Consider the following 18,447-nt stretch of genomic DNA (forward strand, 5'->3'; position numbering starts at 1 on the left):
ATGATATATAATGCTAACCTCCCCTGTTATTGTAATGGTGAGAGGTTAGCATGTCTTGGGGGTATGATATATAATGCTAACCTCCCCTGTTATTATAATGGTGAGAGGTTAGCATGTCTTGGGGGTATGATATATAATGCTAACCTCCCCTGTTATTGTAATGGTGAGAGGTTAGCATGTCTTGGAGGTATGATTTAAAATGCTAACCTCCCTTGGTATTGTAATGGTGAGAGGTTAGCATGTCTTTAGGGTATGATATTAAATGCTAACCTCCCCTGTTATTGTAATGGTGAGAGGTTAGCATGTCTTGGGGGTATGATATATAATGCTAACCTCCCCTGTTATTATAATGGTGAGAGGTTAGCATGTCTTGGGGGTATGATATATAATGCTAACCTCCCCTGTTATTGTAATGGTGAGAGGTTAGCATGTCGGGGGGGTATGATATATAATGCTAACCTCCCCTGTTATTGTAATGGTGAGAGGTTAGCATGTCGTGGGGGTATGATATATAATGCTAACCTCCCCTGTTATTGTAATGGTGAGAGGTTAGCATGTCTTGGGGGTATGATATATATAATGCTAACCTCCCCTGTTATTGTAATGGTGAGAGGTTAGCATGTCTTGGGGGTATGATATATAATGCTAACCTCCCCTGTTATTGTAATGGTGAGAGGTTAGCATGTCTTGGGGGTATGATATATAATGCTAACCTCCCCTGTTATTGTAATGGTGAGAGGTTAGCATGTCTTGGAGGTATGATATTAAATGCTAACCTCCCCTGTTATTGTAATGGTGAGAGGTTAGCATGTCTTGGAGGTATGATATATAATGCTAACCTCCCCTGTTATTGTAATGGTGAGAGGTTAGCATGTCTTGGGGGTATGATATATAATGCTAACCTCCCCTGTTATTGTAATGGTGAGAGGTTAGCATGTCTTGGGGGTATGATATATAATGCTAACCTCCCCTGTTATTATAATGGTGAGAGGTTAGCATGTCTTGGGGGTATGATATATAATGCTAACCTCCCCTGTTATTGTAATGGTGAGAGGTTAGCATGTCTTGGGGGTATGATATATATAATGCTAACCTCCCCTGTTATTGTAATGGTGAGAGGTTAGCATGTCTTGGGGGTATGATATATAATGCTAACCTCCCCTGTTATTGTAATGGTGAGAGGTTAGCATGTCTTGGGGGTATGATATATAATGCTAACCTCCCCTGTTATTGTAATGGTGAGAGGTTAGCATGTCTTGGGGGTATGATATATAATGCTAACCTCCCCTGTTATTGTAATGGTGAGAGGTTAGCATGTCTTGGGGGTATGATATATAATGCTAACCTCCCCTGTTATTGTAATGGTGAGAGGTTAGCATGTCTTGGGGGTATGATATATAATGCTAACCTCCCCTGTTATTGTAATGGTGAGAGGTTAGCATGTCTTGGGGGTATGATATATAATGCTAACCTCCCCTGTTATTATAATGGTGAGAGGTTAGCATGTCTTGGGGGTATGATATATAATGCTAACCTCCCCTGTTATTGTAATGGTGAGAGGTTAGCATGTCTTGGAGGTATGATTTAAAATGCTAACCTCCCTTGGTATTGTAATGGTGAGAGGTTAGCATGTCTTTAGGGTATGATATTAAATGCTAACCTCCCCTGTTATTGTAATGGTGAGAGGTTAGCATGTCTTGGAGGTATGATATTAAATGCTAACCTCCCCTGTTATTATAATGGTGAGAGGTTAGCATGTCTTGGAGGTATGATATTAAATGCTAACCTCCCCTGTTATTGTAATGGTGAGAGGTTAGCATGTCTTGGGGGTATGATATATAATGCTAACCTCCCCTGTTATTGTAATGGTGAGAGGTTAGCATGTCTTGGAGGTATGATATTAAATGCTAAACTCCCCTGTTATTATAATGGTGAGAGGTTAGCATGTCTTGGAGTCAGATTAACTCTTGGATAACATTTTTATGTCTCTGCGTACAGTTTGAAGCAAGTTGCTAACTATCGCTAGCGCAATTGCTAACCAGTGTTAGCATAATGACTGGAACTTTCCATAAACTTCCATTCATTGCGCTAACGCTAGTTAGGCTTCGCGAACCTACCTCTAACTTCCTTCATACTGTATGCAGAGACATAAAAGGGTATCCACGAGTTAATCTGACTCTGGGGTAGTAGATAAAGGGCCTTTCATCACCTGGTAGGTGATATTATATTATATATAGTAATGTTAATACGTACATGGTCTGGTAGGTGTTGCAGCTGAAGTTCTTGGTGCTGAGGCAGGACAGGAAGTCAGTGGAGACGGCAGGTAGGAAGGGACGGAGTCTGGTGTTGAACCAGAGGTTGATGATTTTCTGATCTCTGAGACTAGCCAGGCTGAAGCTGTCCAGCCTTACCTCTCGTATAGCATCCAGGGCCTGGGACACTGCTGGAGAGCTGGGCTCTAGTGTCTGGAGAACATGGTTAAAAAAAAACGATTTCATTATCAAGAAATTACTGAATGTCAGCGTTCACAATAATATTTGGGACCATGGCAGATCTACTGGAGGTATGAAAATAATGTCTCCTTTTCTTCTTAGAAAATGAATCCAAATAAAAGCCAGATCAAAAGAGGGGACCTACATACAGTAATAATTAGTCAGTACGTTTATATGTACAGTTTAAGTGTGCTATGAATAGATAAGAGTTTTATCTCACGGTGTTGGAGAAGAGATCCAGGGCTGAGTCCAGGACCACTGAGACCTTAGAGAAGAACAGTTTCCAGATCTGTGCTGAGTGGCTGGTGTTACCAGACAGCTTACACTTCAACAGGCTCACCAAGTTATCCGATGTCAACGCAGACAGCTGGAGGGTAAAGAAGGGACAGAAAGAGAAAACACATGTACAAATCATATAATCTAATAATATATAATAATAATGTATAATAATAATACATGAGATTGATATATAATAATAATATATAATAATAATACATGAGATTTATATATCGCTTTTCAAGGGCCCAGAGACGCTTTACAGTAGAGAGCAAAGAAACAAGAAAACAAACAAAAAGTCAGACCAATCAAAACGTCAGCCCAATCAAAAAGTCAGCCCAATCAAAAAGTCAGACCAATCAAAAAGTCAGACCAATCAAAAAGTCAGACCAATCAAAAAGTCAGACCAATCAAAAAGTCAGACCAATCAAAAAGTCAGACCAATCAAGAAGTCAGACCAATCAAAAAGTCAGACCAATCAAGAAGTCAGACCAATCAAAAAGTCAGACCAATCAAAAAGTCAGACCAATCAAGAAGTCAGACCAATCAAAAAGTCAGACCAATCAAAAAGTCAGACCAATCAAGAAGTCAGACCAATCAAAAAGTCAGACAATCAAAAAGTCAGACCAATCAAAAAGTCAGACCAATCAAAAAGTCAGACCAATCAAAAAGTCAGACCAATCAAAAAACAAGAACATCTGGGTCACTTCTGTGGTTGTTCAACTAGAAAAACAACTAAAATTAAAATTGAACAGAAACGTGACAGTTGTGAAGACTTCTTCGTACCGAGCCACAAGCGTAAACATCGACGCTGAAATCACAGAGGACTCCGCTGATCTGCCCGTTGTCAAGGTGACCCTGTAGAGCAGCGCTGAAGGAATCAACAACAGATATTCAGATGGTTGTTGGAAATACGATGGAAAGAGGAGACGTGAAATCAGCACTAGAAAAGGTTTGAGACCATGTCACCAATTAACGCAAATGAACAGATGTTGTTTTTTTTAAACGTAAAAAAAACCACACAAAAAAAACAGAAGCTAACAGAAATTATCTTTGAATAACTCACCTGTTGACACCAGCACAAACTTTTGTCTCTGTAAACAATACGTAACGAACAATTAGTTATTTCTGAATAATAATCAATGGAATGCAAGGAATTATTGATCACTATGAAATCAATTGAATAATATAATAATCAATGTTTGGTGAATTAATATACACAAAAAATATATATATAAATATCTCGTACCATTAACTGGGGTGACATTGCACTGAGGGAAAGATGAGACATAATGAGTTCCAATCTGCTATGCAGCGTCCAGATAAATCACACAGTCACATCAGCCTGTAAGACAGCACAGATACTCACCTCTCCACTGTATACAATGCAACCTGTGAGGGGAAAATACAACGTGTAAGATTTCAGGCAGTAATGGTGATTCTTTGTAACATGTTGAACATGAAGAAGAAAAAATAAATAAACGGGTCAAAATACTTTGGAACCAATATGGTTCTCCCTAAGGGTCCTGTTCAAAAGTATTACACTACACAGGAAATAGACTCAGCCAATCGAATCCAGTGTTGTTTATTAAAACCCGTCTCTCACCTGATGGGACGGTCTGTAGTAAAGCCGTCTTGCTGGAGGTGAGGGCTGACTCTATCTCCATGGTAACAGTGGGTACGGCCTGGTCCAGTCTGGCGAAACTAAACAAACACAACAACAACAGGAGCGTTTTTAAGTTCTATTTTACATGAGTATATCCCAAATGGCACCCTATTCCCTACATAGTGCACTACTTTTGACCAGAGCCCCTATTGACCCTGGTTAAAAGTAGTGCACTATGTAGGGAATAGGGTGCCATTTCTGACAGAAAATGGGTCATTCATTGGATGTCTCGTGGGATGTCCTCACGTGGACGAGATGCAGTTGTCATTAGAAACATCTATGGTAGGGAGTCCAATCAAAAGACGCATCATTTGACCAATGGGTAAAATAATTGTGGAGAAACGCCTTTAACAAAAACAATGGTCAAAACCTCATGTGCAGTTGAAGTCGTACGTTTACATACACTTAAGGTTGGAGTCATTAAAACTCGTTTTTCAACCACTCCACAAATGTCTTGTTAACAAAATATAGTTTTGGCAAGTCGGTTAGGACATCGACTTTGTGCATGACACAAGTCATTTTTCCAACAATTGTTCACAGATTATTTCACTGTATCACCATTGCAGTGGGTCAGAAGTTGACATACACTTAAGGTTGGAGTCATTAAAACTCGTTTTTCAACCACTCCACAAATGTCTTGTTAACAAAATATAGTTTTGGCAAGTCGGTTAGGACATCGACTTTGTACATGACACAAGTCATTTTTCCAACAATTGTTTACAGACGGATTATTTAACTTATAATTCACTGTATCACAATTCCAGTGGGTCAGAAGTTTACATACACTAAGTTGACTGTGCCTTTTTAACAGCTTAGAAAATTATATATATAATATAAAACAATATTGAGGTAAGATAGATATCGACCTTTCAGCAGGACAACAACCTAAAACACAAGGCCAAATCTACACTGGAGATCCTTACCAATAACCTAAAACACAAGGCCAAATCTACACTGGAGATCCTTACCAATAACCTAAAACACAAGGCCAAATCTACACTGGAGTTCCTTACCAATAACCTAAAACACAAGGCCAAATCTACACTGGAGATCCTTACCAATAACCTAAAACACAAGGCCAAATCTACACTGGAGATCCTTATCAACAACCTAAAACACAAGGCCAAATCTACACTGGAGATCCTTACCAATAACCTAAAACACAAGGCCAAATCTACACTGGAGTTCCTTACCAATAACCTAAAACACAAGGCCAAATCTACACTGGAGATCCTTACCAATAACCTAAAACACAAGGCCAAATCTACACTGGAGTTCCTTACCAATAACCTAAAACACAAGGCCAAATCTACACTGGAGATCCTTACCAATAACCTAAAACACAAGGCCAAATCTACACTGGAGTTCCTTACCAATAACCTAAAACACAAGGCCAAATCTACACTGGAGCTCCTTACCAATAACCTAAAACACAAGGCCAAATCTACACTGGAGTTCCTTACCAATAACCTAAAACACAAGGCCAAATCTACACTGGAGTTCCTTACCAATAACCTAAAACACAAGGCCAAATCTACACTGGAGATCCTTACCAACAACCTAAAACACAAGGCCAAATCTACACTGGAGTTCCTTACCAATAACCTAAAACACAAGGCCAAATCTACACCGGAGATCCTTACCAACAACCTAAAACACAAGGCCAAATCTACACTGGAGCTCCTTACCAATAACCTAAAACACAAGGCCAAATCTACACTGGAGCTCCTTACCAATAACCTAAAACACAAGGCCAAATCTACACTGGAGTTCCTTACCAATAACCTAAAACACAAGGCCAAATCTACACTGGAGTTCCTTACCAATAACCTAAAACACAAGGCCAAATCTACACTGGAGCTCCTTACCAACAACCTAAAACACAAGGCCAAATCTACACTGGAGATCCTTACCAACAACCTAAAACACAAGGCCAAATCTACACTGGAGTTCCTTACCAATAACCTAAAACACAAGGCCAAATCTACACTGGAGATCCTTACCAATAACCTAAAACACAAGGCCAAATCTACACTGGAGATCCTTACCAACAACCTAAAACACAAGGCCAAATCTACACTGGAGATCCTTACCAACAACCTAAAACACAAGGCCAAATCTACACTGGAGTTCCTTACCAATAACCTAAAACACAAGGCCAAATCTACACTGGAGTTCCTTACCAATAACCTAAAACACAAGGCCAAATCTACACTGGAGCTCCTTACCAATAACCTAAAACACAAGGCCAAATCTACACTGGAGATCCTTACCAATAACCTAAAACACAAGGCCAAATCTACACTGGAGCTCCTTACCAATAACCTAAAACACAAGGCCAAATCTACACTGGAGCTCCTTACCAATAACCTAAAACACAAGGCCAAATCTACACTGGAGCTCCTTACCAATAACCTAAAACACAAGGCCAAATCTACACTGGAGATCCTTACCAATAACCTAAAACACAAGGCCAAATCTACACTGGAGATCCTTACCAATAACCTAAAACACAAGGCCAAATCTACACTGGAGATCCTTACCAATAACCTAAAACACAAGGCCAAATCTACACTGGAGATCCTTACCAATAACCTAAAACACAAGGCCAAATCTACACTGGAGATCCTTACCAATAACCTAAAACACAAGGCCAAATCTACACTGGAGCTCCTTACCAATAACCTAAAACACAAGGCCAAATCTACACTGGAGATCCTTACCAATAACCTAAAACACAAGGCCAAATCTACACTGGAGATCCTTACCAATAACCTAACACACAAGGCCAAATCTACACTGGAGATTCTTACCAATAACCTAAAACACAAGGCCAAATCTACACTGGAGATCCTTACCAATAACCTAAAACACAAGGCCAAATCTACACTGGAGTTCCTTACCAATAACCTAAAACACAAGGCCAAATCTACACTGGAGATTCTTACCAATAACCTAAAACACAAGGCCAAATCTACACTGGAGATCCTTACCAATAACCTAAAACACAAGGCCAAATCTACACTGGAGATCCTTACCAATAACCTAAAACACAAGGCCAAATCTACACTGGAGATCCTTACCAATAACCTAAAACACAAGGCCAAATCTACACTGGAGATCCTTACCAATAACCTAAAACACAAGGCCAAATCTACACTGGAGATCCTTACCAATAACCTAAAACACAAGGCCAAATCTACACTGGAGCTCCTTACCAATAACCTAAAACACAAGGCCAAATCTACACTGGAGATCCTTACCAATAACCTAAAACACAAGGCCAAATCTACACTGGAGATCCTTACCAATAACCTAACACACAAGGCCAAATCTACACTGGAGATTCTTACCAATAACCTAAAACACAAGGCCAAATCTACACTGGAGATCCTTACCAATAACCTAAAACACAAGGCCAAATCTACACTGGAGTTCCTTACCAATAACCTAAAACACAAGGCCAAATCTACACTGGAGATTCTTACCAATAACCTAAAACACAAGGCCAAATCTACACTGGAGATCCTTACCAATAACCTAAAACACAAGGCCAAATCTACACTGGAGTTCCTTACCAATAACCTAAAACACAAGGCCAAATCTACACTGGAGATCCTTACCAATAACCTAAAACACAAGGCCAAATCTACACTGGAGCTCCTTACCAAGAAGACAGTAAATGTTCCCTTGTGGGCAAGTTACATTTTTTTTTTTATTAAATCTGCTTGAAAATCTAAGGCAACACCTGAAAATGGTTGTCTAGCAATGATCAACAAACAATTTGACCGAGCTTGATTTTTTATTAAAGAATAATGGGCAAATGTTGCTCAATCCATGTGTGAAAAGCTCTTAGATACCTACCCAGAAAGACTCACAGCTGTAATCGCTACGAAAGGTGATCTAACATGTACTGGCTCAGAGGGGTTGAATACTTATCTAATCAAGATACGGTATATATATACATATCATACTGTATATGAGTATTTTATGTTTCATTCTTTTTTTTGACAAATGTTGGAATTTTTCATCAACTTTGACATTACAGAGTATTTTGTGCAGATCGTTGACAAAAAAATTACAATGAAATCTATTTTAAATTCCACTTTGTAACAACAAAATGTGGAAAAAGTCAAGGGGTGTGAATACTTTCTGAAGACACTGTATTAGGTTACGAAATGTGACTTTTTTGGATATAATGTTAATTATACCTTAGAGAAAAACCCCACTGAACGATTCAGAATATAAAGAATCACATTTGTCTTGGTAAAATGTATTTTGTAACATAAGGAGTTGAAATATCATCACCGAAGCATGTTTTCACCCACTCTGAGCAGAGTGGAAGGACACCCTATCTATGGACACCCTATCTATGGGTACGGTACTACTATCCTATCTATGGGTACGGTACTACTATCCTGTCTATGGGTACGGTACTACTATCCTGTCTATGGGTACGGTACTACTATTCTATCTATGGGTACGGTACTACTATCCTGTCTATGGGTACGGTACTACTATCCTGTCTATGGGTACGGTACTACTATCCTGTTCTATGGGTACGGTACTACTATCCTATCTATGGGTACGGTACTACTATCCTGTCTATGGGTACGGTACTACTATCCTGTCTATGGGTACGGTACTACTATCTTATCTATGGTACGGTACTACTATCCTATCTATGGGTACAGTACTACTATCCTGTCTATGGGTACGGTACTACATCCTATCTATGGGTACGGTACAACTATCCTATCTATGGGTACGGTACTACTATCCTATCTATGGGTACGGTACTACTATCCTGTCTATGGGTACGGTACTACTATCCTGTCTATGGGTACGGTACTACTATCCTGTCTATGGGTACGGTACTACTATCCTATCTATGGGTACGGTACTACTATCCTATCTATGGGTACGGTACTACTATCCTATCTATGGGTACAGTACTACTATCCTATCTATGGGTACAGTACTACTATCCTATCTATGGGTACGGTACTACTATCCTATCTATGGGTACGGTACTACTATCCTGTCTATGGGTACGGTCCTACTATCCTATCCATGGGTACGGTACTACTATCCTATCTATGGGTACGGTACTACTATCCTGTCTATGGGTACGGTACTACTATCCAATCTATGGGTACGGTACTACTATCCTATCTATGGGTACAGTACTACTATCCTATCTATGGGTACAGTACTACTATCCTATCTATGGGTACGGTACTACTATCCTATCTATGGGTACGGTACTACTATCCTATCTATGGGTGCGGTACTACTATCCTATCTATGGGTACAGTACTACTATCCAATCTATGGGTTCGGTACTACTTACATGATCTTGTAGGAGGCACAAGGGATATTTCCCTAAAGACAGAAACAAGTTAAAAGGTTAGTACTTGGTTTGTATCAATGATTAAGACTGTATTTTTTGTAGACAAGGACAGCAGAGAGATGTACCTGTTTGATCAGGCTGACAAGTTGTTGCAGGAACTCAGGGAGTTTCCTCTCCTTCGGTGACTCAGTCAGGAAGTCAAACACTGTGTTGATGATGACATCTTTCCCTGGAAGACCAGGAAGAGGCAACACCACCAGCTCTGCTGTCTGCTTTGGAGAGAGAACCTCCAGGGCTGACAACTGGAAGAGAGGAGACAAGAAGGTTATCAAACCTAACAAACTAAAAATACAATTTCCCTTCAGATGAGTCAAAAAACATACATGTTTCTGATAGAGACTCAGGTTTCTATATTTTTTTCCGGGCATCACAACACCCGTTTAATACATTATAAGGACAAATATCTATGCATCATTGTGATGACGTAGTCGGCAGAAAACATTACTGATGTACAGACTTAATTAGAATAGTTTTACAACCCATTTATTGTGTCATTAATAAAATATATGTATGTATAAACAAAGTGGCGTAGTCGGCAGAAAGTGAGACGTACAGGAGAGAAGCCTGTGTTGAGTTTCAACAGGTCGCTGAGGGACACCAGGACTGAAAAGCGCCCCAGGTTCTTCTGCAGCCAGTCCACACTGCTGTTAGACCTGGACACACAGCCAGAGTCTAGAGGGAAGAGGATTATTAAATATACAGACATAAACATCAAAACACAAGCATTCAACTGGTCTAAACCTATCTAAATGTGCAGGTCTACATTGTAGAATGTTTTTTACATGTCATCACCAACTATAAAAATACAAATAAATGGAAAAAACATTGTGATATACTTGAAAAACGAACCAATCAACTATTCAAAAGCAAACATCCAATCAGCTGATGATTACCTGTTGTGGGCCGAGACAGAAAGGGGACAACCAGCTCATTCAGAACCAGCTGCTGCTGCTCTAGGGTCATGTGATCAAACTGGGCTCCAAACTCCTTCACCCTGAAAGTGATACGTGAGTAATGTGGATAAGTTATAAGGACCTAACATTTAGGGGACATAACATTATGAGGACCTAATACTTACATTATGAGGACCTAATATCTAACTTTGTGAGGACCTGACACACTAAGGTCCTAAACCCAAATAGTAACCACTTACACAGCTTGGTAAGAGTCACAGCTGAGGTTCTTGGTGCTGAGGCAGTGCAGAAACACTCCTGATGCAGACGGCAGAAACGGTCTCAGATGCCCAGAGAACAACTTCCTGATGACATCACTGTCCTTTAGCTGATCCTCAGTCAGTCTGTTGACCCGGATCTCTCCAATCACATCCAGCACCTGGGATAGTGCTGGGCCATTCACAGGCTCAGACTGGGGAGGAAGAGACGTGGTTGGTAACTTCATGCTTTGGTAAACCCTGACCCGATACACCACATACTTACTTGAACTTTAACCTCAAACTAGGCCAACCCTAAACTATTCCTGGCCTTGAACAAAGTTGTTAAAATTTTTGCTCTATTCGGAAACTCTAAGGCGGAGAAATTGGTTAAGTCGACGTTGGTAAGGACACCCGCAATGTTTTGAGAATCAGACGTACCTGGTTGGAGAGAAGTACAAGAGCCTGATCCAGAACTGCAGAAGCTTTAGTGAAGAACAGCTTCCAGGTCTCATTGGAGTCTGTGTTGTTCTCTGATAGTTTACATTTCAGCAGTGTGACCAGGTTCTCAGCTGTGAGGTCTTTCAGCTGTGGGAAAGAGAAGTCCTTTAGCCACTAATACTTCTTCCGTACTTCTTCCATTGCACATTGTTTCAACCTTTTAGGGAGTGAGGCAGTCCTACTCTTTTTGGATGTTTGTTGACTTCATTGAAGAGATAGTCAAGTGTAGGAAAGACGGAGGGTGAGTCAAGGGGCAGTGGGAGGGATTTGAACCCATGCCGACTCTGACGTACATGACACGTGCCGGGGTCAGCGACTATAACTGCTGGACCACACGTCACTTTCCATTGTAGTTAACATAAACCACCAGTGATGTTTATAACTAATCCTAATGTTAAATGTAGTGTTTTTTTCTGCGACTGGTAAATACAGAAAGCCAGTAAATACAGAAAGCCATAGGCTATAAGCACAAAGCCAGTAATCTAAAAGTACAAACATGATTGTCTGAAGACAGATCAACCCATACCTGTGAGCAGGCGTATTGTTTGATGCTGAAGTCACATAGACGTCCCGTTGAGATCCCAGAGTCCCAGAGCTGTTGTAGAGATGAACTATAACACGGGTTAGACAGAAGAATCAGTGTCAAACTCACAACCAACTCTCACCGTCAGGATCAGTGTGTTTCCATCACTTGGATGGACTAGGTTTGCAAACTTCTGGGAAGTTTCCCAAAATATCCAGTTTTTCAGAAAAACAGTTTGGAAAATTCCAGATAACTTGATTATTTCCTCCTTATTCTTGATAGTTTCCAACCAGGAATAAAAAAATATATACACTGCTCAAAAAAATGAAGGGAACACTAAAATAACACATCCTAGATCTGAATGAATGAAATATTCTTATTAAATACTTTTTTCTTTACATAGTTGAATGTGCTGACAACAAAATCACACAAAAATTATCAATGGAAATCAAATTTATCAACCAATGGAGGTCTGGATTTGGAGTCACATTCAAAATTAAAGTGGAAAACCACACTACAGGCTGATCCAACTTTGATGTAATGTCCTTAAAACATGTCAAAATGAGGCTCAGTAGTGTGTGTGGCCTCCACGTGCCTGTATGACCTCCCTACAACGCCTGGGCATGCTCCTGATGAGGTGGCGGATGGTCTCCTGAGGGATCTCCTCCCAGACTTGGACTAAAGCATCCGCCAACTCCTGGACAGTCTGTGGTGCAACGTGGCGTTGGTGGATGGAGCGAGACATGATGTCCCAGATGTGCTCAATTGGATTCAGGTCTGGAGAACGGGCGGGCCAGTCCATAGCGTCAATGCCTTCCTCTTGCAGGAACTGCTGACACACTCCAGCCACATGAGGTCTAGCATTGTCTTGCATTAGGAGGAACCCAGGGCCAACCGCACCAGCATATGGTCTCACAAGGGGTCTGAGGATCTCATCTCGGTACCTAATGGCAGTCAGGCTACCTCTGGCGAGCACATGGAGGGCTGTGCGGCCCCAAAAGAAATGCCACCCCACACCATGACTGACCCACCGCCAAACCGGTCATGCTGGAGGATGTTGCAGGCAGCAGAACGTTCTCCACGGCATCTCCAGACTCTGTCACGTCTGTCACATGTGCTCAGTGTGAACCTGCTTTCATCTGTGAAGAGCACAGGGCGCCAGTGGCGAATTTGCCAATCTTGGTGTTCCCTGGCAAATGCCAAATGTCCTGCACGGTGTTGGGTTGTAAGTACAACCCCCACCTGTGGACGTCGGGCCCTCATACCACCCTCATGGAGTCTGTTTCTGACCGTTTGAGCAGACACATGCACATTTGTGGCCTGCTGGAGGTCATTTTGCAGGGCTCTGGCAGTGCTCCTCCTGCTCCTCCTTGCACAAAGGCGGAGGTAGCGGTCCTGCTGCTGGGTTGTTGCCCTCCTACGGCCTCCTCCACGTCTCCTGATGTACTGGCCTGTCTCCTGGTAGCGCCTCCATGCTCTGGACACTACGCTGACAGACACAGCAAACCTTCTTGCCACAGCTCGCATTGATGTGCCATCCTGGATGAGCTGCACTACCTGAGCCACTTGTGTGGGTTGTAGACTCCGTCTCATGCTACCACTAGAGTGAAAGCACCGCCAGCATTCAAAAGTGACTAAAACATCAGCCAGGAAGCATAGGAACTGAGAAGTGGTCTGTGGTCACCACCTGCAGAACCACTCCTTTATTGGGGGTGTCTTGCTAATTGCCTATAATTTCCACCTGTTGTCTATTCCATTTGCACAACAGCATGTGAAATTTATTGTCAATCAGTGTTGCTTCCTAAGTGGACAGTTTGATTTCACAGAAGTGTGATTGACTTGGAGTTACATTGTGTGGTTTAAGTGTTCCCTTTATTTTTTGGAGCAGTGTATATTCATTTTGGGACAGTTACAAGAATTTTGCAAAACTAGTCTGGTCTGAATAAAGTCTTACTGTACCTGTCAACTGTGGCACAGACTCTTGTTGCTGAGAGAGATAAAAAAAAGCATAAAGAACATTTGATATTGGATTACATGTGCAGTTCTGGGATAAAGATTGGGGTAGGGTACAGTATCAAGTTGTTGTTTACTAAACTTAATTTACCATTGTGTGATGACACTGGACACTGGAAAACAAGAGAGACAAAATAATCATTAAAGAAAGTCTCTGATAAGAGTCATACGTTTGTCCATTCCCCCTATTTTCAGTTCAGGGTAATATAAGAAGCACAAAGAACAATGTTCTTTCACAATCTTGTAACATTTTAATGAGACATGAACTGACTTACCTGTTGGTTAACTGGTACCAGAGCACAATCTATTCACATGAAAACAAAATACGTAGAGATTAAATTGAGTAAAAAAATAAAACCCGAATTATATCTGGAATCTGATTCGAGAAAAAGACAGTGCTCCTGACTCACCCATTGGTGCAGATTCTGTGAGGTCATAAACACTGGCCCAGATGATTGGCTCCATCTCTCGAGGCAACGCTGACATGGCTTGGTACAGCCTCACAAAACTGTGGGAAACAAAAACAATGTCATTTAAAAGATTGGTCTCTTTGATCTTTTCACATGAACATAGAGAATATTTATGCAATTACTAGATCTGCATATCATGGATCGTCTAATCAACCTATTGTCTCAAATTTGACTTACATGGTCTGGTAGACCGTGCAGCCGACTGGAGTCTGGGGAGAGGATAGAAGTTAACATCACCATATTGAAGCAAGACTACAATGTTTTTTCAGTTAACTCAAAGACAGCTTTACAAGTTTGTTTACTAATAATATTTGGGATCATTACCACCACAGACAGCCTGGAGAGGTGGTACAGGAATTCAGGGAGTTTCCTCTCCTTTGGTGACTTAGACAGGAAGTCAAACACTGTGTTGATGATGACATCTTTCCCTGGAAGACCAGGAAGAGGCAACACCACCAGCTCTGCTGTCTGCTTTGGAGAGAGAACCTCCAGGGCTGACAACTGGAAGGAGAGAGGTGGAAAGAGAGAGATTGTAATGTTCAATACACCTCCTCCAACATCAAAAACTGACATTTTAACCTGGGTGAACTGATCTGTGAAAACATTACTGATGTACAGACTTAATTAGAATAGTTTTACAACCCATTTATTGTGTCATTAATAAAATATACGTATGTATAAACAAAGTGGCGTAGTCGGCAGAAAGTGAGACGTACAGGAGAGAAGTCTGTGTTGAGTTTCAACAGGTCGCTGAGGGACACCAGGACTGAAAACCGTCCCAGGTTCTTCTGCAGCCAGTCCACACTGCTGTTGGAGTTGGACACACAGCCAGAGTCTGGAGGGAAGAGACCAATTGGTTAAGGTCAAAAATTTAAATGAAGTTGAGGAACGGTTTGCTGCTTTTACTCTAGTTGCTATCGTCCATACCTGAGGAGTTTTTGGTCAGGAAGGGCTGGATGAAGTATTTGACCACCAGCTCTTGTCTCATCGGGTCCATTTGGTCAAATAGATTGCTGAACTCCCTCAGTCTGTGAGAAAGGAAATATAAATCATTAAGCCTCTAGATACGAGGTCCGCGCGGGACCTCTACCGGGAGCATCTTTCTAGAAATGCTGCTCTAGCGTTTGAACGGTTTGAGCAGGACTCGGTAGAAGGGAAGAGGACGACTGCGACAGAATCTGCTCAGAATGACTGGAGAAAATGAATTGAAAGCAATGATGACCTCTTCTTCTACACAGAAGTTCATGCACATTTATTTCCTAAAGATCTTCCCTGATGTTTTTCTGACCCTTCCAATACATTTCTGTTGCATTTCCAACACTTTAAACCACACTTCCTTCTGACTGAAATTTGTCATTACCCAATTTGACATATCATATGTGTTATTTAGTGCTTTCATTGAGGTAATGGCAATAAGGTACACTTCTAATGTTTCATCAAATACTTTTTTGGCATGTGTTTCAGATACCCCTAGATTTTCTTAAATAGAGAATGAAAAAGCTTGATGATCCATTTCTTTACTATCTTAAAACAAATGATGTGTTCGGGAGGTAAATATCATTGGGAAAACGCATAATTTCTAGAGGGTTAACCCTCTGGGCGCGACATCCTTAATGGTGGGTTAACCCCTGACCCCAACCCATGATTTCTCCCCTTGTGTTTCACCCAGAAATATCCAGGAAATTGTATTGGATTCCTCTCAGTCAGCTGAACACACCAATATCCGCTACTAATTGCTGGGACTAACAGAGTCCCCTCTCGAGAGGTATTTCCAAGACGACATGATATATAAAATATTCTTTGATATACCACTGTGAAATGTTGTATAGCTTATGAGGACCTAAATTATGAGGACCTAGTGTTACGAGGCGGTTATAAAACGTACATCTGTTGATACGTGTCACAGCTGAGGTTCTTGGTGCTGAGGCAGTGCAGAAACCCTCCTGATGCAGACGGCAGGAACAGTCTCAGACGCCCAGAGAACCACTTCCTGATGACATCACTGTCTCTCAGCTGATCGTCAGTCAGCCTGTTGACCCGGATCTCTCCAATCACATCCAGCACCTGGGATACTGCTGGGCCAGTCACAGGTTTGGACTGGGGAGGAAGAGATCGGTCATTCAATAACAGAACAACAGGGCCACGTTCAGTTGCAAAAGGCTCTCGAACGTTGCAGATAGGAATATGCTATGTAGGAATCATTTTCTATGTGAACTTTCCAAAACGTTGCTTCCTGCTGAACGCGCCCCACACATTTAAGGAAGGTTGATTCATGTCCTCACCATATTGGAGAACATGTCCAGAGCTTGGTCTAAGACAGAGGTCAGTTTGGTGAGGAGAACCTTCCAGGTCTCTTTAGAGTGAGAGGAGTTGCCGGGCAGTTTACATTTCAGAAGAGACACCAGGTGTTCTGCAGTGAAGTCTTTCAGCTTCGAGAGAGAAGAACAGATGATATGGAGTCAATGAATGAATACATGTAGAGGGTTTCTCTACCTTGGTATCTCTACAGTATCTCTTTGTCTCTCATACACTAGAATCACGGGCAATAGTGGAAGAATCTCACCGATGCGCAGGCATACTCCTCCAGGGAAAAGTTACAGGGCACGTTCGCTGTATTTGATGTCGCCAAATAACTTTGTAGTGAATCACTGTAGAAGTATCAAATAGAACAAACGGTCATATCACTGATAACCATAAGAGTTTACTAAATGGATTAAGACCAGGTAGATCTTAGATACAGGTGATACACTTGTTACCTGGCATTTCCTTCACAGACTCTGCTATCTGCAGATGAGCAGGAGAAAAAGAGAAATACATGTTTAGTTTTAGACTCTCATGCAGCAATATATACGGTACAGTAGGTATCACATCTGTTGTTGCTGTCAGAGAAAACACTTACCGTTCGCTGGTGTTATTGGACACTGAAAAAGACAGAAGATATTATATTACAAAGGTATCAATAATAATGGGCCTTTCATTACAGTAGTCAATTACAGTAGTTACATTACTTCACTACAGTAGTCAATTACAGTAGGTACATTACTTCTTACTTCATTACAGTAGTCAATTACAGTAGTTACATTACTTCATTACAGTAGTCAATTACAGTAGTTACATTACTTCACTACAGTAGTCAATTACAGTAGGTACATTATTTCTTACTTCATTACAGTAGTCAATTACAGTAGTTACATTACTTCATTACAGTAGTCAATTACAGTAGTTACATTACTTCACTACAGTAGTCAATTACAGTAGGTACATTACTTCTTACTTCATTACAGTAGTCAATTACAGTAGTTACATTACTTCATTACAATAGTCAATTACAGTAGTTACATTACTTCATTACAGTAGTCAATTACAGTAGTTACATTACTTCCTTACAGTAGTCAATTACAGTAGTTACATTACTTCACTACAGTAGTCAATGAAAGATATTATAATAAAAAAGAGATACATTCTCACCTTCATATTCATCGGCAAGCAATCTGTCAAAAAAAGTTAGAAAACGCAATGAAAAATACTCAGTTGATATATTATTTGAGTAATCTTATTCATGTTAAAATAGTCAACGTGGTTAATGAAGGATGACTGACCTGCTGGAGCGGTCTGCATCAGGTTGTCTATAACGGCCTGAATGACTGGTTCCATCTCTGGAGGTACAGACGGTAAGGCCTGGTACAGACGCTCAAAGCTGAGACAGACACAGACAACAGATATGTCAAAGCGTAGTAGTGCTTTGTGGTTTTACAAGATCATTAAGATAAATGATCTCTTGATTGTTAGACTTCTGTTGAATCCACTTACATGGTCTTAAAGCTATCGCATGGTAGCGTCATCTGAAAAGGACATCAAAGGGCTTCGTCAATATAATAACTAGATAAAGTATCAGTATCAGTTGAGGTACACGTTAGAACTGTTGTTTACTAATGCACAGAGT

General features: G+C 40.9%; 1 protein-coding gene across 1 annotated transcript in view; it reads right to left on the minus strand.

Moving 5' to 3' along the window:
- The window catches only part of mslnb (mesothelin b), a gene marked incomplete in the record, with an annotated part of 183,184 nt that overhangs the window by 90,961 nt on the left and 73,776 nt on the right, over positions 1-18,447 (minus strand). Inside the window, 30 exon segments of the mRNA XM_071354003.1 lie at positions 2,254-2,465; positions 2,713-2,859; positions 3,555-3,639; positions 3,835-3,862; positions 4,018-4,039; positions 4,138-4,160; positions 4,375-4,472; positions 9,788-9,819; positions 9,913-10,089; positions 10,401-10,519; positions 10,741-10,841; positions 11,001-11,212; positions 11,439-11,585; positions 12,025-12,109; positions 13,981-14,008; positions 14,126-14,147; positions 14,310-14,338; positions 14,445-14,542; positions 14,682-14,713; positions 14,829-15,005; positions 15,221-15,339; positions 15,432-15,532; positions 16,390-16,601; positions 16,787-16,933; positions 17,068-17,152; positions 17,261-17,288; positions 17,404-17,425; positions 17,973-17,995; positions 18,104-18,201; positions 18,315-18,346. Coding sequence (XP_071210104.1) covers positions 2,254-2,465; positions 2,713-2,859; positions 3,555-3,639; positions 3,835-3,862; positions 4,018-4,039; positions 4,138-4,160; positions 4,375-4,472; positions 9,788-9,819; positions 9,913-10,089; positions 10,401-10,519; positions 10,741-10,841; positions 11,001-11,212; positions 11,439-11,585; positions 12,025-12,109; positions 13,981-14,008; positions 14,126-14,147; positions 14,310-14,338; positions 14,445-14,542; positions 14,682-14,713; positions 14,829-15,005; positions 15,221-15,339; positions 15,432-15,532; positions 16,390-16,601; positions 16,787-16,933; positions 17,068-17,152; positions 17,261-17,288; positions 17,404-17,425; positions 17,973-17,995; positions 18,104-18,201; positions 18,315-18,346 — 2,741 coding nt within the window.

This window comes from Salvelinus alpinus, chromosome 2 (assembly GCF_045679555.1).
Source record: "Salvelinus alpinus chromosome 2, SLU_Salpinus.1, whole genome shotgun sequence".
NCBI classification, from domain to species: Eukaryota; Metazoa; Chordata; class Actinopteri; order Salmoniformes; family Salmonidae; genus Salvelinus; species Salvelinus alpinus.